The following is a 26592-nucleotide window of genomic DNA, read 5'->3' on the forward strand; positions in this document are numbered from 1 at the left end:
GTATGACATGTACAAAGAATGGCTTTTTTTTGAGCCATGTAGTTTTTCTTCTAGAACAGGGACTGTCAAGATCTACAGTTAATAAAAAAGAATGTACTGTGGTTGTTTTAGCATATTTACATGACTTTAATTAAACAATCATGCAAATGTGGTAACGGAGGAAAATTGAGCGCTGTAGTGACACATCCTTATTTATCTCACAACATTACCATGTACTAGTAACACGACCCATTAATCTTGTTAAAGAGCTGTGAGATTAAGAGGGATTCAAAGGTTTACTGCTCTTCTCAGAAAGAAACCAGGTAAGAATTTCAACATTCTGACAGACATTAAATCAAAGATCTCGTTGAATTCTTAATGCGTGTGTAAACGTGGGCACATGTCCACCTCATATCTCTCAATGGGGGCCTCCTGCTGCTCCTGCTGCTCCCTGATGGTGTGATACTCCTTCTCGAATTTCTTCAGCTTCTTCTGGCTGATCTGTTGGGCAGCGGGAGGAGAAACAACTGCATCACACATATGAAGAATACTAACAAATATACACACGATGAAGAATGTAAATCAAAAACTCTCCGCCTCCTGCACTTCAGCTGGCTGCCAAAGAGGACTCAATTTTATACTGAAAATATTTTGTAAACAACGACACCAGATTTATACTTGCAGCTGTGGAATAAGATGTGATTGATTTTGCATATATTCAGCAATAACTGGTGCTAATTTCTGTCTGACAAGCTGGTTCACCGAGATATCTCATAAATCATATCACCTTACAGTTTTGTTGCGTTTACATGCAAAATTACTACAATATGCAGATTTAAGCATTTCGAAATAAGGCCACATACAGTGCCATCTCTAAGAGTAGTACATTTATGTATATACAGATTTTTTTAAGGGGTTGTCTGCCAGGAAGATAAATCCAAATTTTCTGCGGCTCGAAACTCTTCATTGTCTTGTTGAAGCGATACACATAAAATTCAGAGAGTTGAGGTTCAGCGGTTCACATTCATGCCAACAGCTGCTTCACACACATTGCATTTAAGCAGACACATCAACAGGCCTTTCACTGCCTGACCACTGCCCTACATTGTTTTTTTTAGTTGTTTTTTTTAAGATAGCTAGTACCATACAAAGAATACTATGTGCCTGATTTTCAACATGAAAGAGAAAACCCTCACACTCTCTGCAGTCTAAGACGTGCTTGTCCTGTCTGTGGACTCGAATGCGTCCAGTAACAGCTGCGACATCAAAGCACTGTTGCGTGCGAGTCTGCCTGTATACGTTACAATCTCAGGTTTAGTGTTATACTTCAGTATATCTGATGATCCAAGTGCTCGAAGCACTCATCGCCTAATGACGTTGAGAGAACTTGACTCGCATGTTCTCCTGCTGTGAGCGTGTGTGTGTGTGTGTGTCGTCTCTTAAGTGTATCTGGTCGCAAATACTGCTCTAAAAGTGGATGACGGACAAAAGGAAGATGAAAAAGTACAAGAGGTCGTTCAGGGCAGAAACTAAAAAACAAACAAAGGAAAAACCTGGGGTAGTTGTTCCACGATTTTCAATTAAATTCCCTGGACAATTTGCATTCATCAGCTTTCAAAAGTCAAAAAGTTGGCGGGCAAGAAGACAAAGTAGGTGTAACAACTACACACACCGAGACATCGTTAATGACACTGGTTTGACCTCAAGATTGTCTCATGAATAAATTCTGTGACCTATAAGTGTTTTGTCTCATATTCACTGAGAGAAAAACTATTACAATTGATTGACCTTTGACAACCATTCCAAACTAAATGGTTTAGACTTCTTCACCTTATGTCATCTTCTAGACCTCCCACCATACCACTGCACTATAGTTAAGAAATAGATATGCCATCTTACTGATAACATAACCATAAAACTTCTTTTTTCTTTCCTCTATCTGAGACAGGATCACAATAATCCTAATTCTGCTTTCACTGGTTGATTCCACTGTGAGGATAATACAGCAGGGGAGAAAGAAGTAAGGGGTTCAAAGACCGGGATGTTTCTACCTCAGGTATATAAATACAATGTAACCAATACAGCTCTCAATTATTTTGTGTCCATGCATACTGTACATTCTCAGGTAGCTAATTTAAATCTCACAGTCCCGTGAATCAAGCAAAAGCAGCTACCAAGATTTGTGGTCCAATCAGTATCATCAGTCAATGAGGTCACCAGCAATCAGTAGCCAGTACATCCCCCAACAGTGACATCCAAGATTCAGATTAGCCTACCTTAAGATTTAATTTCCAGCTCCGGCAGTATGGTACTCGCCAGAGTCAATTTGTCAAATGACTTCTTGGAATTATTTTCTCTTGCCAAATAATGCAACAGGAATAACTTCTTAAGCTGCATGCAGTAATCGGTGGGTCGACGTGCTTCTTGGTGCCCATGTGAATGTGAGCTTGATAACTAATAAAGCATTTACACACATATCAAATGGACCAAAAGCAGCAGAAAATATAAAATGCTAAAATAGAGGGTTTGCCTCCCATCAGCATAACACGACCAAACTCATGAACTGATGATTTTAAGATGAGAACTGGCACATCTTCAAGACGCCACGGCCACTTCATTTGGCTCGGTTTTTACTTCCACTGGGTTCTTCTCTGCTGGGGGAGCTCGTCGTGCGTCACACCTGTCTGACTGAGAACCAAAAAGCTCAAATCTCTCTCCATGTGGGCTCCTTTACCGAGTTTGTTCTCATAAATATCTCTGCCCAAAGTTACCTTCAAAGTCAGGCCCACTAAACTAGGCCAGACTGTTCAAAACAGGTCGCGACACAAGTGTGCTTGTGTGTGTGTGTGTGTGCGTGCGTGTGTGTGGCATCTATGAAGTGTTAAAGTTCAACAGTGGCCCCTACTGGTACATAAGCAGACATGCTGAGATAGTTTGCCATTAATTATTTGTTTCCAATCTGAATTAATTAATTTGGGGGCTTTTAAGAACTTCCTATTTCATGCATGTGAAGCAAGTTAAAATAAGCTTATTCAAAACACAACAAGTAAACACAGCTCCTGCTACTGAGACTCTTTTTCGCTCACCTTAATGCTACAGGCCAACTCCATCAGTTTCTTTGCGTTTTCCTCAGAGCGGTACCTCTTTGGAACCGGGACGCGGAAGAATTTGAGTGCGCCTTCAAAGTCTGTTTGGATCAGATCATCTTTTGATGTCTGAGGGGGAATAAGGGGGACACACAAATATTAATTAGGCCCATGTTTATCCAAACCAGTGTAGCACAGAAAAAAAAGATCCTCCTCTGAGGCAGCAGCAGTATTATCACTCGTCAACAACTTTTGAAATGAACTACATATGATAAACAATTTTTTTTAAATTTCTGTTGGCACATGCTGTGTGTTTCTGTTTCTACCCAATGCTCTGGATGCTTGGCACGTGTGTATGCATGTATTTGTGCGCATTCAGTTTCGTGTGGGCCATCTTACCTTCAGAAGTGCCAAGGCAACATTGAAGATCACACTGATGCCCTAAAGTAAAAGGGTAAAGAAAAATGTTTCACATTCATGTGCAGCCAGTATAGTTGTGTTCAGTCTGTGTGTGTTCGTCTTTTATCACCTACCTCACACAGCAGCAGGTCGATGATATGGAAGACCATGTAAAGAGGGAACTTGGCTGTGAAGAGGGTGAGAAACCACTGAGAGGCGTACATGTGAGCCTCCAGACCCACGTTCAGGAAATGGTTGTAAAGGTCTGGTATGTACTCCTATTAAGGACAGAAAGAAAGAGACAGCAGGACAGAGACAAAGAGTAGTAGAAGGAATGAGGTGGAGAGAAAGACAAATGAATAAATAGAAAAAAAAATAAACAGAGAAAGCAAGAACATATTTTTTGAAAATGGGGAATGAGAAGAGGCGCAGGAGCGCCCCCTGCTGCGGCGTAAAATCTGAAAAAGTACTGTAGATTTACAATTGCCACACACACACACACACACACACACACACACACACACCTGCATGAGTCTCTCAAGCTGGAAGAACTTGCAGTGCAGATCTTCAAAGTTCTGCTTGAAAAGGTCCCTGAGCCCGTAATCAAACATGATCTTGACCAGCACACTGAATGCTTGCTCCTCTGGCATCTAAAGGGGAGGACCAAGAGATTTCATAATCAGCACCACACGTCAATTATAACGTAACACTTTCTGATGACGCTAAATTACAAGATGTGAGTAAAGTATTTTCACAAAAACATTATGTATTGAGGTCATATGACAAACACACACTATAAACTTTAAACTTTAATGTTAACTGAACAAATTAAAATGAGTTCAACTGTTAATTCATTCCTTAAAATAACTCAGAACACATCTTCCCTGATATATAAGCTTCTAATAAGGCACATACATGGTTTATCCACTAGGTGGTAGTGCTGACATGTCCCTGGATTGCAAGTGTGCTCAATAAAAAAATGTCAGTAACCCAGAGATTCGACCTTCCACCTGATATTTTTTCTGCTTATGTGAAGTGAATGTTGAGTGAATCCTACTAACTGACTACACAGGAAAGGCTTTATGACATTCAAAATGAGCCAGACCGATTCTCCAGTCTCAACCATTGTGGAATTTCAAAAAAAGACATAAATGATTTCAAATGAAAACAAAACATTTCCTCTCTGGTCTTGATCCTGTTTGAAAAGCTCTGCGGGAGTTCCCTGCTGATATGCGAAAACTCACGTGCAGCAGCAGCACAGCAGCCAAGAAGGACTGTCCCTGGCAGTAGCCAATCTCCTCATCATAAACAGAGTAGGCCTGAAGGAGAAGACAAAGGCAAACAGACACAGAGTCGGTGAATCAGTTTCACAGTGAATTCAAAAAAAAAAATGAAAAAAAATGAGGGGAATAAAATGATGATAAAAAACCTTTTCAAAACATTATACGTTTTTCCAAATATTTCTGTCTCCTTGCAACTGGAGCATGTAATTTGTGTGATTTCAAACCAGGATTTATGAAGCTACTTTAAACAGTGTTTATATTAACAGATCCTTGTATTTAACAAGAAAAGAGAAACACATGGCTCCACATGGCTTTACATAAAGCAGAAAAGAAATTGAGAAATAGCACACAAAAATTGCTACCGTCTACCGACCACCGTCAGTTCTTACATGAAATGCATTTGTGCTAACCAAGAATCATAAATGGTATTTAAAGTGACTCCCTTGGTTTTATAAATACAAATACAACACACATGACTGATGAAGTTTTTGTAGTTTATCAAGGTTTTTTGTCATTTTCATATTTGGGTGTTTTCACCCAAACCAAATCATGTATATGGTGCCAAATAATCACAGATGTTATCTCAGGCAACTTTTCACATAGAGCAGGTCTAGACGCTGCTCCTGAAAATATCATTTAAAGAGACCCAACATTCTCCCATGAGCAGGGCACTTGTGGCGACTGTTGTTCAAATTTTTAAAAAGTAAGCTCTGGGTGTGGGGCCATCCGGCTCCACCATTTTGGTTTAGAGAAAGACAGAGGGAGAAAGAGAGAGCGGGGGCACGAGGAAAGAGGACATAGTACAATGCTAGTTCCTAAAAGAGATTTATAATGATGACACGAACAATAGTAGCCTTGTTGGGATTGGTCGAAGAGGCAGGTGGCGGTAGCTCCCTGTGCTAGTCGATAAAGTTCAGCAACTAGTACTTGTAGCGTGGCAATAACTTCAGCTCTTATTGCTTGCAGCATTCCTTAATCTTTGGCTCTTAGTGCCCATGCAATGCCATAAAGAGTAGGAGCTGTTCTACAGTACAACACAACACACAGCAAACTGTATCCTTTCCTGCTTCATCAAAGCAAACCTGTTTGGTGTTGGAGTGTCTGGGTGACCTATTGGCCAATACATGCCGAGAGACCCACGATGGATGCCATTCACCATAGCGATAGGGGCAGAGGGATAGGCTGCCCACAGGACAGGGGGCTGATTGCTTGGTAACCTTCATTTATCCGGTTTGCAGATTTGTAAACAGCATCATCCAAACAACTTCGTACTCCATCCGGCACTTCCTCGTTCCGCCGAGCAATAAACCCTGCGATTACATAGCTGCGCCCATAACACTTGAGTTCCGTCTTTTTTGGAGATGTTTCATTGCTTTGAATTGTATGGGTGCTGCTGCACTGCCCTCGCAGAGTAGTTCTGAGTTTTTCTTCATGTCAAGTTAAAAAAAAATATATATGATTGAAGCTTTCTCAAGAAGTGCTCATCCACAAAACTTCACAGTGAAACCTGCATTTCCCTGGTCCTTCAGCAAAACGCTTGTTAAGTGTGAGAGTCGTTGTAGAGAAACTTGAAGTACAGACAGACAGACAGAGATTCCTCCAGTTATATATAGTTATACAGTTAGTTTTTGAACCCGGAGCAGACCTGATTGACTGCAGAGCACTTGAATTAGGTTGATGTATGTCTTTGAACACTCTTGACTATATTGTGAAGTGCCAAGTGACTGGCATTAGAATATCAGTCAAGGAAGATGAGGGGAGGAACTGGAGGACGGGATGGGGGTAAAGACAATATGACAATGACTAGAGACGAGTAAGGAAGAGAGCAGAGAGGAAGGGAGAGCATTTGGAATGGCTGTAGTGGCCTACTGAGCTACAAACACAAATAATGAGTACAAGTCAAACAAAGTGTGGATCAATCCACATCCAGAAGAAAGGGAGGGCCCACTGAATTATTCAAACACACCTGAGGAGGTGCTTGTCTGGGAAAAGATGGATGCCCCTCACCTGAGTTATACATTATGAATGACATGAAAATGAAAACAACCCCCCAAAAAAGAGTTTTTCATGTGGGATTATGGAACTATAAGATGACGTGTGTGTTTGTCTCAACTGTATATGCATGCGTTTGTTTTCATGAGAAAGAGAGCACACGCACTTCACCATCAATAAGTGTTTTTTTCGGAGATTTGCACATACTGTAGGTGTGTGTGTGTGTGTGTGTGTGTGCGCGAGTCAGACTAATTACAGTTAGACTCGAGTGTGCATGCGTGTGTTCGATTCGAAATTTATTTTGCTTCTTTAGACAAGCAGTGAACTTAGTGAACCACCCAGGAACAGAGTGGCCGTTCAGTTAATTAATGAACGGTTCATTTTAGTGTTAGCGACTCTCATTATTGCTCCACAAACTTTATTATTGTACCTACTGTAAAGCAAATCCTTTGTATAGCAGTTACAGTGTATTATAGGGAAACATGTGATTCAATTTCACTCGCAGTTTGCTGTTATTTCCTGCTGGTTTTATTGATGAACATAGCTGCTCCTGACTGTTAATTTTTTGCCTGCAAAATCTGATTATTTCCCCCACGCAAACTACAGTATAATCCTCAGGAATCATGACATTATAAACGTCAGGGCAACAGTGTTTGTAACAAATCCTCAAACAGATCGCTTATGACACTTTGATTGTAACAATTTTAAATGCATGTCATGGCAAGAGGGGAATATATGTTTTGTTTAAACAAACAGTGGTGTGTGTGTGTGTTATCGTCCCACCTTGCAGATCTTGTAGAGGGAGTCTTGTCCATCTCCTCCAGTGTCTTTGAAGTAGTCATGAGCCGGGAATGTCCTATTAATGTCTCTGGTGATTGCACTGTCCTGAGGGGACTCCTAACAGTGAGACAAGACATGGCAAACAGAGAGAAAGGTCAACGTGAGTGAAACAAGTGCAGGAAGTGTGACACAGACGAGGAATATTCCATTCCTTAAGAATCCACAGGATGATTTTAATAGACAACTTCTGGGACAAATTCCATAGAGATCCAGCAGTGGTCAGTGTTTGGTACGTCGTGGACACACACACACACACACACACACACACACACACACACACACACACACACACACACACACACACACACACACACACACACACACACACACACACACACACACACACACACACACACACACACACACACACACACACACACACACACACACACAGCTGAGATTTACAGTATGGTGTAGGACGAATTAGTGGTGGCCAAATGTTGTCTTCCAAAGTACAAACTGTACACATCTCTCATTAGAGAACATTACAAGTAATAATTCTGTTGCCAAAGTTCCGGGGGTTAGGGTGAGGTTATGTTTACAGCGATGGTGCCGGCTTTGTGAGAGTGTACTTAGACATTTTATGGACCAAACAACTAATCCATTAATTGAGAAAACAATCAACAGATTGTTGATTATAATTAAAATAATCGTTAGTTGCAGCCCTAGTGGGACAGAATTGGTTGATCAATGAACCGAGACCAACATTGCCATCGCACGAGCTAAAGAAAGGTCAGACAAGGTCACACAAGATGTCCAGGGTCGGGATAAACAGATATAGGTAGAGAGGTGTGACACACACACACACAGATCAGTAAATACTCCAAACTAGCCTTGCTTTTCAAAGATTAATCACACCTCATTTCATTATTGACGATCAGTGTATATGTAACAAACAGCTTGTAAATAAGTAATGCTACTCACAGACACCGTGGCCACTACATGACAAATCATATACACATTCAAATGTGTCTTCATATGCACTCGCTGAGCACTTTATTGGGAACATTTGCACAAATGTATAATTCATGCAATTATCCATAATTCATTGGCAGCTGTGCAAAGCATGAAATCATGCAGATACACTTCAGGAACTTCAGTTCATATTCACATATAAACACCATAAGGGGAAACATGTGATCTCAATGTTTTTTGACTGCGGCATAATTATTGGTGCGTGATGTGCTTTTTTGAGTATTTCTGAAATCTGCTGATCTCCTGGGATTTTCGCAAACAATCCGTTGAGTTTACTCACAATTGGGCAAAAAACTAAAACATCCAACGCCCTATTGGAGACGGAGAAAAACTGGCCAGCGTGGATCAAACCGACAGGACTAAAGGCTACGGTAACTCATATAACTGCTCTTTACAACAGCGTTAAACAGAAAAAACGTCTCATAGTTGGGTTTCACTCCAATCAGACACAAACAGAAAAAACGGAGGTTGCGCAAAAGGACAGGACAGTTGAAGACTGAAAATGTAGCCTGGTCTGGATGAATCTGGATTTTTGCTGCGGCCCGCAGGCGGCAGGCTCAGAATTTGGCGCTCACAGCATGAATCCATCGACCCAACCTGCCTTGTGTCAACAACAGTCCAGGCTGGTGGTGGGGCAGTAGTGTGGGAAATGTATTCTTGGCACATTTTGGACTCCTTATCACCACTCCCTCATCATTTGAATGCCAATTTAAGTATTTCTGCCTAACACGGGCCTCCCTTTATGGTCACAACTCGCCCTCTTCTTATGGAACAACAATGTAACAGAGCAGAAGTCGTCAGAGACTGGTTTCATGAACATGACAATGAAATCAGTGGCCTCCCCTGTCACCAGATCTGAATCCAGTAGAACACCTAAGGGAATTGGTGGAATGGGAGATTCGTCGCAAGACTGTACAGCTTAAAAATCATTTCTTTTCATATCATGTGACCCAAGCTTGTCAACCCGGAGCAACATTTCAAAGCCTTTTAGTCAGCAATATGACACAATAATGTTTTAACAGATTCATGTTTAATGACCCAGTTAATTTGAGATTCCAATGATCCATCTAGGAAAATGTTTCCAGTATAAATCGGGAAGTAAGGAAAGTAATCCTGGAGTTTTTCCAGCATTCACCGCCTGGCTCGACGGCACTTTAGTAGGAAAGAAGATTACCATTAAAATTCCTTTTGGCAATAGCATCCTGCAACCCCATCACGTCAGTAAGAGTACATTTCAAATCTCACCGTGTAGCTAAATATACCTTCCTAGCCTCTCTGTTGTACATCAAGCCCCCCTCCCCCCTCTCCTTTCCAAGGTTTACTGTTCCGACTTCCACAGAGGAAGAGAGTGAAACAAAAATAATGCAAGTATAAGAAGAAATGCAGGAAGAAAGGAATACTAAAACAAAGCCAACAAATGGGGAACAGAGACCAACAACAGTGGTCCTTTCCAAAACTTCCACCACACCCACGAAGACATAGTTACTGCAAGTGTGTGTGTGTGTGTGTGTGTATGCCTGTGTGTAATTTTGAAAGGTGCACACAGGCAATCCAGCACTCTGTTGTTTCACAGTAGAAACCATTGGTATTGGTTGTGTTTTAGAGCACAGGGGCGGAGTGACCGCATCCAGTGAGAAAGGCCCATTACGCCGTGCACCGGTCTCTCAGTGAATGATAAGGATCCATGTTTACACAAGCACCACTTAGCCATACTTATCTGAAGTGCTGAGAGCACGTACAAAGACCTCTGACATAATGGCAAATTAGCTTCCTCTCTGTCTGTCCTGCTAAAGGGAGGTTTTGAAAACGCGGGTAGCGTGAGTGGGAGAGGGAAAACAAATCCAGTGTCTCATGTTGGTGGACGGAAGTCTCCGAGTTAGAGTGATCACGAGGAAGACAAAGGGAGAGGAGAGAAGGGGGCGTGCGGAGAAAAGTGTATCTCTAAGTAACTGTGTAAGAGCGACAGTGTAAGAAAAGTGTGACAACATAAATACTATTGTGGCCTCAGGTGATATTTAAACACTCAACCCTTGTATGCTTTCATGGTGGCTACACACACCAGTGGTTGTGTCCAGCTTGAGTCAGGTACAACTGATGCTGCAACCACTTCTGTTGCATAATGCACCTCTCATGTCCGTATTGTAAATAATGAGCTGGAGCCAGCAGGCACGTATAGCCTAGCTTTGAATCAGGGCTGCAAATAACGATTATTCTCACTGTCAATTAATCTGTCGATTCATTTCTCAATGGGTTCATTTTCCCAAGATTATTGTTTGGTTTGGTCCCACACGCCATACCTATTTCTTGGCGACCAGTTGTCGGGCACAGTTAATATCTGCTCTCTCCACTAGGGCTGTGAACATAAATATCCCAATTTAAGAGGTGTAAAGGTGCTGGTAGATGTAGACAAAAACAAAATGGGCGAGCTGTTTCTCCACGCTTCCAGCCTTTGTGCAAAGCTAGGCTGATCGCTTTAACTACATGCTCGATGCACGGACATGAGTGGTAACCATGTCTTTATCCTTTGTCAAATTCCCCAAAATGTCCATCTATTTCTGTAATTGTTGAGTATATTACTTTTAAGTGCAGCTTCACAACTTTTGAGGAGGAATAAATCCCACTATTCAGCATCCAACTGAAAAAACAAAACAATTTAATAAGAGAAAGAAAAAAAAATCTCTAGTCAAGCAAAGAGGCAAAACATGTTCTTCCAACGAACCTACGATAAAAACACTTCACTTAGGGTAAGTGTCAAGGCTAGTGTGTGTCTAAAGCTAGGAATAAAGTACCAGAGCAGGGCTTCCGTGGGAAGGCTGAGTAGCAAGCCCTCTATTGTTAAGGTCCCTGATTTTCTCTGACTCAACACAATAGCTGACATGTCATTCTGTTATTCTTTCTCTGCTCCTAAAGGACCCTGCTGAGATGCCAAGAGAACATGGCGTGATACTTATCAAGCTTGATACAAACCTTTTTTTCCCCTCCCCCCAACCCAAATAACCCAGAGTGCTGCTCTCAATTTCACTTTAAATTATAGAAGAAATAGGAAGTAGGCCCATAAAGCTTTGATGGATGCTTTCATCACATATTCAAAAGTACGCAGGCTAAAATTTCAATTATTATATATACATTTTTTGGACTAGTTATTGAAATGTAGTGATTCCTTCTGTATTTTTGGCCTTTACAATAATCTGTAATCGACCAATCCTCAAGCTCCCCGTAACTCTTTTTACCTCACCTTAGCGTCGCCCATCATTAATCTTAATTGTCCGTCTCATGCCCTACTTTTTGTGCCAACACTACAATGGCCTGCATTTTGTTCTAGTATCATTTGCCAGTTGAGACCACTAACATTTCCCACAGCAGCTTTGCCAGCGTGCTAATTGAGCAGACCGACTGCTCACACAAATACGTTGCTGCTTTAATAAAGTCCATTTACTGCAAATATACGCAACAACAACAACTAATTTTTATCTGTAACAATCAACGTGACGAAGTCTAGATGTGACCAATGATGGAAAATTCTGTGTGAATGTAATGAAGAATGTTAAAGAGGGCTATTACTTTTCTTTATCAACTGCACAACTTGATATTCGGCCAGCAGCCCTCCACCTCCCTGATAATATGACTGAGGGTCTGCTTTTTTCCCCCTAAAAAACTTGATGACATTTGTCACAAATAACACAGTGTGGTAATGTACTCCGGTGGTGTTAACTAATGATTTTTAACTTGTGATGGAGGTAAAGGTAGAGAAACTGATAATGTAATAATGTTGTACAATACTTCAGATAACATTACATTTATTTGCTTGGTACAGACACATAACATTTATAACCTACAATACCATAAAGGTTTGTAAACTACAAAGCATCATCTAATGAAATGTGTCGTATTGGTCACAGAGAATCACTTTCAACGAAAGCAAAAATGAGATATGTTTGACCATTTAAAATATCCCCCACATTCTCAATCTATAAAAGGAAATTCAACACCTGGATGGGAGGTTATCCAACGTGGTAAATGGCTTAGTATTCAGAAATAGAAAAAGATCAGTGTGGGCAAACAGAAGCAACAAATGCATAATAATAATAAATCATCTTTTGTACTTTTCCAAGGTCTTTGAACAGTCTCATCTTAAATGTTATGACGATCTGTGGATTACAACAGTCAGGTTGTGAGTCGGTTATTGTTGGGTTCCTGTGTGGCCGAAAATCTAAAAAAGATTAAAAATCAGATAAGAAAATACCACTGTGCGGGCACGTGTGTTAAAGTGCACTAGTAGAGAGAGGTTGAAATATACAATAGCCAACCAGTACTCAGTTGTTGCTTTTTAGTTAATTACATGAACAATATGTTCGTGATCAAAGTTCCCGTGCCTCAAAATTGATTTTAGACTAATCAATTTCATGGGGGCTTTTTTGGTGTAGCCGGATAAAATCACACTTCTGTTTACCGAGGCACACATACAGTATTTGACTTGTTCACATCTGGGTAGTCCCAGTCTAGTTTGCCAGAGGAAGACTAAGATGTCCAAGCAGCAGCCACATCTAATGTTTTAGGACAACTTGTAAAGGGATTAACATAAAACAATAAAATGAAGGGATATATAACGGGTAGCAATGCTTTTACGCGTTCATTCCAAAATATAAATGAAACTATCTGCAGATGGCCTTTACGTACGTGTTTAAATGATGATTTCTGATACCGTTTTTGTGGTAGTCACTCATTTATTATAATACACCAACAATTATTTCCCTCATTCATAGCAGGAGTCTGCATTTAATCTGCAAATGTTTTTTCTCAGTCCGGTCGAAGAGTTCATACTACCTTTTTTTCCCTCTTACTCTACACAACATGTCAGGATACCTCAACAAAGCCACCGACACAGGGTTGTTCCCTTGAGAACATGAGGAGACTTGTGGGTCAATTGGGGACAAAAGCTGATTTTTGACTCAACGGGTAAGGTTACAGTAAGTCTCTAGGAAATGACTTCTTGTTATTGTTCCATAGGACAATGTGTGTATGTGTTTGCTAATGAAAAAAATGTGACACGTTTCACAGGAATCGTACCATTAACTTCTTGCCTCAAATTCAAAGTTTTTCAGATAGCAAAAGACAGTGGTGAGAAAAACCTTAATAGAAACTATCAAAGTGAAATAAAATGGATCTTCTTCTGGACACAGCTTCATTCATTTCAAAGGGTTAGCATGCTGCTAAACCTTCTTGGTGTCGAACTCAATCACTTCACAAGAAAGACGACAAAAACAAAGTCATTTTACAAAAATAAATTTGTGTAGTTTGACAGTTAGACATTCAATATGCCACTTCTGTGAACGCCATCCCAAAAGGAAAGAATACAATATTTGGCAATGCTTCACAGATGTAAGCCAAAAACATTTAAAGTCCACATGTGATTCTATCTGCCACCGTCGCACATCATAGTCACATACACTCATTAATTATACAGTACACTGGAGGGAAGTGATGTCCAACTCATAAAGCATTGACAGGGGATTACTTCGATAGCACCCTTGCTACAACACCTTCAACAGTCCAATTCAGCCAGAGGTCGCATCGTAACATTCCTGCACACACACACACACACACACCACACACACACACACACACACACACACACACACACACACACACACACACACACACACACACACACACACACACACACACACACACACACACACACACACACACACACACACACACACACACACACACACACACACACACACACACACACACACACACACACACACACACACACACACACACACACACTCTCAGACACACCTTTGCACAAATGAACAAATACATGCAAGAAAAGCCTAACAGTTTTAAGTCTTATGTTTTCTCCTGCTTATTTTCAGTTTTACAGTAGAGAGAAAACAATAATTCGGAATGATGAACTTTTGAAGAGTAGCTGAATTAAGTCACATAAAAAAATGACTTTACAGAGCAAATGTGTTTTACTTCATTCTGTACTGAATGTGGAAATTAAGGACAAGGGCTGGCTAATGAACATGTTCATCTCTGCACATGCATGTGATTGCCAGTCTCTCTAAAAACAGTCACGTCTATAAATCAACAGTTCATTTTCATTTGTCGATCAAGGCAACAATAAATCATTATATACTGAGAAACAGTCATATTCATGCACACAAGGCATCACTGAGCCAACACAGTGCAGTGGACCTATACAAAATCTGCGTAAAACCCATTTGCGTTTTTACTTAATCTTTATATATTAGATATTTAGAAAAAAAAACGATATAATCTAAGCCTATCCGTTCGACTTTCTTTGGTAGGTTAGATAAGGTGTATAACGCTACAATATCTGCACCTAAATAAACTGTGAAATAAGTCTCCGTGGTTCAAAATAGAACATTGAGTTTATGACACAATATGTACACTTGGATTCTTTTCAGTATACGATTGGTCTTGATTCTGTTTTTTTTGAATAATCAAGTTAAGAGTGATCACAAAACTACACGTGGGAACAACATGATGGACACAAACATACACACATGCAACCGCAATTCCCAGGAATTAGTGGGGTCGGTCACTCTTCACAGTGCTGCACAGAGGTTAGGCTGCTGGCAGAGGGAATGGGTTACTTCTTTACGCATGATCAGCCTGTGATCCTGCCGTGTTCATGTGTGTTTGTGTGTAGTGCATTCACTAGTCCCCAAATGCAGATCCAATAATGTAGTCACAATACTGCAAACACCTAGGTGTGGTAATGATTTGCGAGAATACAGAAATGTGATATTTCACTATTTACACATTGTGTAGTTGTGTAATTATCATTATACTGTTCCTATCAGCCATTTCCAAATACAAGGGCAAAGGGTCACAGTTCAAAGGTCTATGATTAACATTTCTTACCTTCAGTCAAAAACCTTTGCGAGAAAATCAAAGTGAAGATGTACCAAAAATCAGTGTATAACAGGTGTAAAAAATATATACTATCTTTGTCTTACTTTGCCTTGGACAGTTATGAAATAAGTTCAGTTACGTAATCCAAACAACAAAAGGTGCAATGGAATTTACAAAGATTTGGGGGGGGGGGAATTATAGGAATAAAAATTCACAGAAAATGACATTTGAATTTTGTCAGGTTAACAGTCGTACACCAAAGCTGGGCAGAATCTCATGTCATATGTAACAAACAGCAGGATGAATGTGTGAATCCCCAACTTAGTTAAAGACATAATGATTTATCTCGTATAACAACATCAATAAATAATCGAACATCCAATGTCCATGAATAGTCTGAAATGTCTCAAAGCAGATACACCATAATCAGTTCACTCAATGAAAGCAAACTATAAATTAGCTGCAAGTCAAATTTGTTTCTCACTTTTCGCAAGTAGATACCGAGGGGATGTGAGCAAGTAAAAACTACACTTCTAAACGACAAGAGTCAACTGTTCCATTTGCATTTATTACATTTTTTTGCATTCAACACTGTGCTGATAATCTGGGAAGAACAAATGCTGTTTCTCAAACTGCACATACAGCTTTTTGGAACAGTCTTTTAATTTTGGCAAAATAAGTTAAGAATTAAACACCCTTAAATAAAAACTAACAGATACAAATGTTGTGCAACCTCAAAAGAGTTCACTTCTCCAGAGATTCAGAGACACCTTGTTCACCTCCTTTCCGTCAATCACCTCTGTCTGAACACAGCGATGTGGCCACTTAAAAACACTCGGAGGGCCTTTCTGTCCTTCAGTGCTTTGCTCTCGGCTCGCTTTCTCTGTCTTGGCCAACTGTGGCATACGCAGAGAGGATGTCTGTGTAACCTCCAAGTGCAACGGAAACAGCAGCGCCAGATTGACGCCTCCTTCCATCTCTTTACAGCCTATATCAGCGTAGCAGAGGAGACATTTTACAACACACCAGGCATCTTTTGAAAAGTTCAAATGCCAATTTGGCTCGAGGGTTCCTTCTGTGTGTGTGTGTGTGTGTGTGTGTGTGTGTGTGTACTACACATGACATGTTGTGCCAATTCCTATTTCCCCATGGTCATATCCATACCCCGACCCTGCACATCCCTTTTCAACAGAGCCAACGAAAGTCTTTTTGGTGTTCCTGACCCCGAAGCCCCTGCCACTGCGCTGTAAACAGAAGGAGCAGAGGCGTTTGAGGCCTTTCCTGAAGGCAGAGTTGGAGAGGCTGTAGATGAGACAGTTACAGAAGCTGTTGCTGATGGCCAGCCATGTGGTGAGGAACGACGCTGCTGGGTGGTGGTAGATCCCTGCACTCTCCAAAAGGAAGTAGAGAATGTAGGGCAACCAGAGGATATAAAACACGCTGGTAATGCGGAAAAGCACCATGGCGTATCGCTTGTCTGGGTATGTTGACGTGGGCTGCTGATACTGTGGTTGGTGGTGTTCCAGTTTCTGCGGCTGGGACAAGTGGGGAAACTGCCCTTGTTCTGCTGCACTGTTGTGCACTGTTGTGTCCTTGACCACAGATCCCACCGCCGATCCAGGGACCTGCAGCTGTTGGGGTCGATAGCGTGCGTGACGCTCGCTGATCTCCCGGGTGTGCTGTCGGCAGATCTTGAAGATATTGGCATAGGTGAAGCAGACGGTGAGCGCTGCTGGGGCGTAGAGCAGTGCGACAATAAAGGTTGTGAATGCCGGACTAGTCCTCCACTCAACTGCACACCACTCCACCACATCGCCGTGGTAACCAGGTTTCCCCCACCCAAGAAAAGATGGGAGAAACACCAGGGCGGAGTACAACCATATGAGAATAATGCAGCAGCGCACTCGACAAGGCGTTACCAGGGACGCATAAGTCAGAGGTCGCGTGATGGCGATGTAGCGGTCAACACTTACACATGCTAACGAAGCCATGGACACCGACTTCAAAACAGACACCATGTACCCGAACACCTGGCAGGTGAGTTTGGGGTCGAGGCCCTGCAGGTGATGGAGGAGGGACAGGGAGGGGAACAGGCAGCTGACCCCCACCAGCAGATCAGCATATGCCATAGTCTGGATGAAAGCACTGGTGGTGTGCTGGCTGAGCAAGGGGGCACAGTGGAACACAAAGATGACCACCAGGTTACCAGAAATAATGAGAACAGTGAGCAGAAGTATAATGGAGACTTCAAGGAGGCAGGTGGAGAAAATCTGGGAATAGCCCATCTCAAGCAGGCAGAAAGGAGCAGATACGTTTGATGGGTCAGCAGAGCTCAGGTTCAGTGGATCCAAGGAGGAATTCATCTTCTTTGGCAGCAATACAAGGAACCCTAGAACCCACGATTTCCTCAGGTAACTGGCTTTTTCGGAGACGATGTGTGTGGTTTCAGTTCAAAAGAAATGCTCCATGCTGCGGTTCCATGATGAGACTGCTGCCATCTGCCATTTCGAACGCAGGAAAGATGCAATGGGCCGTGACCGATGAGGAAGCTCCCTTGTTTTATCTTCAGATCAGGCAGTTGTGAATTCACCCAAATATTTTAAATCATAAATTTAAAATGGATTCTTGTTCTACCTTTTTCCAGCAAAGCAAACTTCCCAGTTGAAGTCGCAAAAAGGGAAAAAAAGGAAGGAATGTGACTTTGTTTAAAGGAATTCCAGTCCAATCTATGCTTGAAATGCCTCCGCTCCCTATAAAGTCAGAGATGTCTTCAACATCTGCTGCGGCTGTAGAGAGCGCAGACTGACGCTGCCTTTTATCTGCCCGTAGTCCACAGTCACAAACACAGCTCCCAGTGAAAAGGCTTTACTGTGTGATACGCTGCAAACATAAATTGAGGGAAGGAGACATCAAACATGATTTCTCCTTTCAATATAGTCGTGTAACTCCACCTCTGTCCAGCTTCTCTTTGCCGATTCTTCTTCTTTTCCTCTTCTTTCTTGGTGCTGCTTTACTCTCTTTCCACCACTCCTCCACATCCGCTTGCTCTTGTCTCAGTTTTTGTCTTGTCCTTGGCTGTAAGATCACCGTAGACTGTTGTCAACTGAGATGATGAAGGCAGTGCACAGGGTGCTGATGTTTAAAACATGCGCTCAGGCACTAACACACCTCAGCTGTTATTTCTATCCAGAGGAGCAGCAACTATGTCTTGAGTGGAAATGAGGTAGGAAGGCAAACCGATGCTGGGAGAACCCCCCCACCCCCCACCGTCCCGTGTTCATTTATCCCCCTTTGCTGTCTCTCTCTCTCTCCCTCCCTCTTTTCTCAGTCCCTCTGCCGATCTCTCTACAGAAACAGTGGCGCTGAAGCCCCTCCCCTTCCCTGTGGGTTAAACCAATGATCAACTGCAAGGGCATGAAGCTGCCTCCTTCCCTCCTTCCTGCCTCCTTGTGTGTGTGTGTGTGTGTGTGTGTGTGTGTGTGTGTGTGTGTGTGTGTGTGTGTGTGTGTGTCACAATTACCCTGGATTCCAAAATACTGTTTCACACTGTTAAAATTAGCAACAGCCACTGTTAGCCCAGCCCTTGTAGCATTGTCTTTTGAATGTTCTCTGCATCCACAAAATGTCAAAACATCTATACTCTCCTCTTAAAGCAACAACAGTGTTGTTTTTGTCAGGGAAGAGAGAAAGATAGAGAGACTCCAACATAATCCACTGGTAAAAGGAGTCTATAGTTCCAATTGGCGAATACTAAAAAAGTAGAAGCAAGATCCCAAAATGTTCATATTGTATTTATACTCTTAACAGTTATGCACCTGCTTCTGTTTGTGTCATGCATTAGCACATGCTGCACCACTTCACATGAGAGTTGCTTTGATACAGTCAGATATTACCAGGTAGCACAACCTCACCAGAATTAGCTTTTTTTATTCATTTTTTTCAAATCTCCCTCAAGGTAATATCACCATCCAGCTTTTTAAAAGACCCTAAAAGGTCTGGTTTAGGACTAAGTTGAACACTTTTTATTACTTCATCTTCAATTAGCCTCAGTAAGTCCCCATAAGATCCTACTGTTTATGATTTCATGAATTTATAAGGACTCAGGCGTGACATCAGTTACAAACAACTATGATATGCTGTATGCATGCTATTGAGCTATTTTTAGATCCTATAATGTGATGATTACAACTAATTACTCACAATCCATAAATAACATTAGAAACGTCAGGGGGTAGTAAACACTGGCAGATTTAGTGATGCGTCCTCATTCTAATGACTTTGTGAAGACTGCAGATCTTGTCTCGTGCAAGGCAATTTGGTGTGGCGTGATGGAGACCCAAACATACCCACACAGCCACACACACCATCCTGCACCTTTCCGCAATCCAGACACACTCCCATGCTTTCACGCACCTCCCCTGCCCACCACACGAGGAGCTAAAAATAGATGACAGTACGGTGAAAAGGATGGGGAAGCAGGTCAGAGGAAACACAGAGTTAATCAAGGGAGAGAGGGGGAAGAGATGGAAGAGAGATAGAAATACAGACAGCAAGAACAATACAGTAAGGGGGGTGAAAAGATAGAAGAAAGAAGAGCGAGCCCTGAGTTAATTTTTAGGTAAATTACCTGAAAATAACCTGCATGACGACAATATACAACTGACATATAGCCAGCTCTGTGTGCCCCTGCGCAACACGCATGTCAACTCAAGATGTGCAGAGCCCTGGCCGTTGCACAACAGCGATAAACAGTTACATGAACTCATGTAAAATTATTATATAATTCCAATTGCAGAATGAAACAGAATAATGTCAACATAGAGAGGACATTTTTATATATATATATATATATATATATATATATATATATATATATATACACACACACACATTTTTTTACAAGCTTAGCTGATCACTTTAAAAAGAAATGGCAGTTCACTTGCGACTGCCATGCTGACTGACTCTCAGCTGATTATTACTAATATCCACCATCCGCCACCACCCAGCTGTCGGCTCATAATCCAAATAATTCTGTTCTGTTTCTATATAAATATTAAAAAATAAAAATCAGCAGACACAAGGTGCAAGCTTTTTTATCAGCATCAGCTGATTTGCTTTTCAGAGAATTAAACAGAGAAATGCCTGCTCGGAATGGAAATCTAAAAAAATCCCAAAATTGGACAGCTAACGCACTATCATCTGTGAAAAAATGATCTTTATCTCTGTACAATGAGCCCAGAGCTAGTACAGAGTGGAACAACAACATAAGGCAAGGGGTGGTGAGGCTTGTTATGTAGTCACAGATAGACGCAAACACATTATTGTGGTAAGATGACATGAAATTCAATGAATAACGAAGCCTGCTTACGCTCAGCTGCAAAAATAAATATAACTCTTTGATCTGACTGTCTGAGCCTTCTGGCATTCACTGTGTATTTTTTTATGAAGCCCATATGAAAGTATTTCCATGTCTGCCTTGCAGAAGTCTGAGCAGCAATGCACACATAAACCTATGGGACTGGGATGCAGGCAGGCAGGCAGGCGGTCACACAAAAGGAAAAGAAGCAGACGCGCTGGATCGCTAAGACGAAAGTAGAGGGTATAGGAAAAGGCCACCAGTTAGAGCAGACATCGAGAGGCGGTGAGACTTGACAGGAGGACAAACAGGTCTAGGTATAGAAGCCAGTAAGAGTCAGAGTGAAGCGCAGATAGATAGACGGAGAGGCAGGCACACAGGTATTTATGTGGGTCAGACAGAGACAGGCAGGCAGACAGGTAGTTATGAGCGCTTTGATTTTCTCTCCGCAGGAGGCCGACACGGTGGGTCTGGGGACGGGGCCTGTGTTTATCGAGCCACATTGTGTCTACACCACTCCAATGTGTTCATGTACTTTAGAGATTTCTTACCTAACCCTGACCTGAACATTCACTACTGGGCCATGAGAAAACAGCATGATTCGGCAGAACAGACAAACAAACAAACTCAAGCTCTCTCTAGAGAGAGCTTGATAGCTTCTTTATAAGTGGTGACCCCTATGCTTAGAACACACTTTAAAACTGCAACATTAGTGGTTAAATAATATTCCAATCATCAATATCACCAGACTACTGATTATAGCATAATATTTATACACCATGGCAATTATTTAAAAGCTGAACACTTACTGGAGCATAAAACATCCTGCTGAAATCATGCTGATGAATATCTTTAGACGGTCATGCTGTAAAATGGTCACAATATTACAGCCCCTCAGCACTGTAAAACAAAGTGTTGCCTTCCAGTATGTCACGATGTCTTTTGCAACATCCTCCTGATTGGAATTAGTCTGCCCTGGACCAGTGTGCTGCCGAAACCAAATTATTTGTTGACCAGACTTAGTAACTGTCAGAGACTGGCCTCTACTCACTATAATTTATGGAGCTAATGCAAAATGTGGACCATGGCTACAACAGCCTAATGAGTTTATTGGTCATGGGTGGAGTGTTAATCAGTCAGCATTTGAAGTCAGACTGGTACTTCCAGTAGTTGGCAGCGGGGCACCCTCGTATCAGGGAGTTCATAAGGGCCCCATCGGGAAGGAACAGGTTAAATGTCTGAGGCCTACAACCCTGTTTCCACTTCCATTAATGCCCTGCATTCAGATATGTGGATGGACACAGGATTCAGACGGGGGAGGGGAACAAAAGAGCGCACTAGCTAGGACATGATGTACACACGTGAAAAGGAGAGAAGAACACAAAACAAATTAGGAGCTGGCACATGTGCATGGTATGTACAAATTTAAAATAAGCAGCTGAAACGGGACAGAATGAATTAGTACACGAGAAGATAAACTTTAATTAGTACTGACAATAGTGACATGATTGTGAATGAAAATTCTTTCCTAATTAATACATATGACATTGCAGTGTACAATTATGCAATACATTTCAATACTCTTTTCAGAGCTGTTGTATCAACGGGACCTTTTATGTCTTAGTTCTAGTTTGATTTTGGAAAGAAAAATTTAAATCTATGTACTCTTTGTAATGTTGAACAAGAGATCAACCATCTTCCGGTCTTTAACTGTTCTCATCTTCCTCGCCCTGCCTTGTTCTTGGACTAGATAAAACTCAAATCGCCTGTCAGAGTCGGTCTCAGCTGCACGTGTTCCCCACACTTTTCTCTTTGTGTTTGTTGGCCGACGGACAAACCTGGAGTACTTTAGTGTTTCTGCAATAAATTCCGATCCAACTTTCTGTCCAGTGGCCATCGATACAATGGCTTTCTGATCCATTGTTATTGTTTTCTGAGTGGAAGAAGAGATTCCTTTCATACCATTCTTGTAAGAGGAAAAAACAGCTTAGGGCCCCTATATTATTTTGGAATAAAACATGTATTTGAGTTGCCGGTCTTTAAGCCTTCAAATCAGTGAAAACAGACAAGTGAAAGACGGCAAGAAGAACATGGGAAAAAAGTATAAATTCAAGAGATAAGGGGGAAAAAAGCAAAGGTGAAAGGAAAGGGAGGTCAGTGCCAGTAAAGAAAATGAGAGAAGGGGGAGGAGAGCAGAGAGGAGGAAAGGGCAAAACCAACATCTTGTCACCACCTGGGACCCAGCTTGCTGCCCGGGGATGTTGCCTTTGCATAAGACCAGTGGACAGTGCTGTGGCCGAGAAGACCTACACACTGTTCTCAGTGAACAGGAGAGCCAACGGTCACCTCGGACCCTTAAACAGATATCCTCTGAGACAGACCTATGCAAGCACAATGTGATTCTCTAACAAACTGACACTAAAAAGCTCTTCTTTTTTTTAAACACAAATACAGACATGGCTTTGTGGACAAGAGGCACAGAGACAGAGGTCAGAACAAGGCAAAGCAGCTATGACAAACCTAATGTTAAAAATACCCCAATTGAAATCACCATAATTGAATAATAATAATAAAATTATCCATCCTGATCACAGACCAACCATTGTACGTAGCTGAATACAGGGAATGTCTGACCCAGGTCCAGAAAGGAATTGGCAAAACCGAATACAACACAAAACTAGATCACGTTTTCTAAATCTTTTGACTTTGAATGTCAGAGTTAAAAACAACAGCTTACAGAATCCTTTCTTCATAAAGACGTAGTTATATAGATATTTTGGTTGTCCTTTTAAGAACGGAGTATTGGTTGAAACTACAGAGACACAAAATCATGATGAGTTAATATAAAAACGTAATGATTATTCCTCTTAACAGAATCATTAATTGCTACAAATTTCTTTTTAAATTAAGTGTATAAACCTTTCAGAATCAGAATCAAGTCCATTGCCAAGAAAGGTTTTTAAGTAATTTACCTTGGTGTTTGTCTTGTAATCAGCTAGTGTTATCTACAGGGCAGCAGCGGTTGCCATCACAAGTTCAGAGCACATGAGAGGGGAACTTATGAAACAGTGGCCCATGGGGAGAACTTTACAGACGTAGACCTTAACCACAACTGTTGCCAACAAACATGAACAATAACACAGGAGAAAACAACTTCAATTGCCGCCTTGCTGCTGTTTGCCTCCTCCAGCTAATAACATGACAGCCAGAACTTATATAAGATATGTGAACATTTAGAATCAATTTCATAGAAGGTATTAAGTGTAGGGCTGTCACGTTTTCCCAAAAATCTAATTTGAATGAATTTGACGCATCATTTGTTCAAATGTATTCAAATGCGCCCCACCACACAGACACACAACAACATTTTTTCCTTAAAAATTTTAACTTAAAGCAATCGAATGTTTCTTTATAAACAACAGCATTAACACCTTGATTCTCCATTATGTCTGACTGCCACTTGAGCCTGTACCTATGCTGCTCTCTATAAAAAGGAAGTTTAAAAAAATAAAAAATCCAAGGTATCACAGTGCTACAGTATTAGATTACTGTAATAACATACAGCTCACGACATAAAAAATTGCATCTTAATAAGATTTCAAATCAAAAAGCCTTTCTGTATAGAAAATGTTAAATCACAGACAACAGCAGATACTTTTGAAGGCTTTGAATGAAAAATGGAGCAAAATTATACACAAGTGACAGGCGAGCGGGACAGTCTGACTTAATTTCTAATATGAGTAACTAAAAACACAAGTCTATTAGCTTGATTAGGATTGAGTGTGGCTCTCGTTTTTTTTTTTTTTTTTTTTACAATATTACTTGCTGACGGGAGGACCCATTCAGATCGCACGCAGGTGACTGTCCTCTCGGGACAGCTTTGCTTGCTAGTGTCCTCCATTTTTGTGGCAAAACAAACCATTACTGGCTTCCTTGTCTGAATTGGCAGAGGGGCACGCAATGGTAGAAGCCGATTGTGAGCGCCGTCTGCTGGATCGCGAGACTCTTAGACGGTATATCTTGACTCTGAACAGGTCATTCCAGTTTAGACAGCCCAAATATACCATCAAATTAGAGGATATATTATTAAGTTATGGACAAAATTTTGGTTTCCTGACCTTAACCTTTGATGACCAAAATCTAATCAGTTAATCTGTGAGCCCATGTTAATATTTGTACCAAATTCCCTCAAGGTGTTATCGAGATATCTTATTGATGAAAATGGAACAGATGGACAGACATCCCCAGTTTAAGAGATCAAAATATAAACAAAAACGTAAAAAGTCTATCTCAGTGGCTTAAGCATGCACAAAGATTCAGAAATCATCAGAAAGGAGATAAAAAGTTTGCTGATACATCCTTAAAATGAAGGGTCTGAGTCATCATGATGGAACATTAGGGGGTTATGAGGATTTGGTATGTCCCGATCATCTCATTTGCAAAGAAAATACTTTTTGTGCGGTCTTACCTTTGTTATGAGAGTGCGGTACTCTTCTACCTGGTGGTCATTATTATGACACCCTGCCAGGAGCTGCCACACCTCCCCACGAAGAGCCTCAGGAATGCCACTCCGCACCAAGGCCGGCAGCTGCCTGGGGCGAACTGATAAATTCATATGCCTGGTAGAGGAGAGGAGAGGAGAGGAGTCAGACATTGCATTTTATCAAAGACATACTCATTTTAAACAACTTATTCAATCAATCTGTATTGCATGGTACACTGCTGACTTCCTCATTACGGGCAGTTGAACAATATCTACCCAAAACAATGTTTTTTTAAAAAACAACGATATTTGTCTATCAGCAGAATTATTATTGATATTATTATTTTATTGAGTTGAACTAAACAAACATGGACCGGACATTGCTAAAGTCCAGAGAATAGTGACTGTGGCTGCATCAGAGCCAAAGTGGCGCATTATAATGAAATTATCTAAACGGCAAATCGGCTTGGCCGATAACAATAATCATAAAAATGTTGAGAACGGCGCTGATAATCGGTCGACCCCTAGTAGAGATGGTATTCTTGGGAAAAAACATGACAATGAGGAAATGTTATAAATATAATAAAATGCAAAGCTGTCTTTCAAAAGTTCCAGCCATGCCGCCTATAAGAGAAACAACCATTAAGGGAGTCCGGTCTAGTTCACAACACTTTATCTATCCATGAAATTCTTTCACACCTTTTCCCCCTAATATTAGAAATGCTTTATTATACCTCTAATTTACTTATAGCAGGAGGAGAAGACAATTAAAACAAGATAAAAATGGGCCATATAAATTCCTTGATTTCGTCCTCCCTTATTTTTAATGATAAATCTGATGGGGAAATTCTCCATCCAGCACACAGCGATATGAACTCAAGCACCTGCCTTACCCACTAGAAAGTGACAGAGGCATAATTAGAAATGCAGAGAGCAGGAGAAGGTAAACTCCGAGGCACCGCTGTAGCTACCAATCGCTCAACTGGAGCTGACAGAAAATCCCTGAATCCCAGATGACAACCCCCCCCCCTCCTTTCTTAATTCATCCCTCGGAGTTTGTTTTGTTTATTCTTCCGAGCGTCAGGTTAGGCAATATGTGGTATTTTCTGCAGGGACTAAGAGGGGAAACAAAAGTTTGCTCTGTGTGTGTGTGTAATGCCAAGCCTGGTCCTTAGGGGCATAAGTTTGTAAAGGGCTTTTTTGTGATGTGCTTCTCTGTGTTACATCTCACACACACGTAATCACCGGTCACACATACAAAGCCCAGTATTATGACAAGTTAGACTTATCATTCCTTTCTCTATTTAG

General features: G+C 41.3%; 2 protein-coding genes across 3 annotated transcripts in view; both read right to left on the reverse strand.

Moving 5' to 3' along the window:
• Positions 1-26592, reverse strand: part of LOC118284635 (rab GTPase-activating protein 1) — a 60511-nt gene that overhangs the window by 12624 nt on the left and 21295 nt on the right. For both annotated transcript variants that reach the window (XM_035607498.2, XM_035607497.2), the window contains 8 exons: positions 25270-25420; positions 7523-7636; positions 4709-4783; positions 3989-4114; positions 3599-3742; positions 3465-3506; positions 3066-3194; positions 388-480 (listed from right to left, as the gene is read on the reverse strand). In XM_035607498.2, the coding sequence (XP_035463391.1) occupies positions 388-480; positions 3066-3194; positions 3465-3506; positions 3599-3742; positions 3989-4114; positions 4709-4783; positions 7523-7636; positions 25270-25420 (874 nt within the window). The remainder of the gene's footprint in view (positions 1-387; positions 481-3065; positions 3195-3464; positions 3507-3598; positions 3743-3988; positions 4115-4708; positions 4784-7522; positions 7637-25269; positions 25421-26592) is intronic.
• LOC118284637 (probable G-protein coupled receptor 21) lies at positions 14261-18713 on the reverse strand. Its single transcript, XM_035607499.2, has one exon. The coding sequence runs from the start codon at positions 17806-17808 to the stop codon at positions 16558-16560; it is 1251 nt and encodes a 416-aa protein (XP_035463392.1). The 5' UTR covers positions 17809-18713; the 3' UTR covers positions 14261-16557.

The sequence above is a fragment of the Scophthalmus maximus genome, chromosome 20 (assembly GCF_022379125.1).
Source record: "Scophthalmus maximus strain ysfricsl-2021 chromosome 20, ASM2237912v1, whole genome shotgun sequence".
Lineage (NCBI taxonomy): Eukaryota > Metazoa > Chordata > Actinopteri > Pleuronectiformes > Scophthalmidae > Scophthalmus > Scophthalmus maximus.

Bases quoted from the DNA above. Each gene is read 5' to 3' on its own strand.
- LOC118284637 (XM_035607499.2), bottom strand. From the start codon at position 17,808: ATGAATTCCTCCTTGGATCCACTGAACCTGAGCTCTGCTGACCCATCA.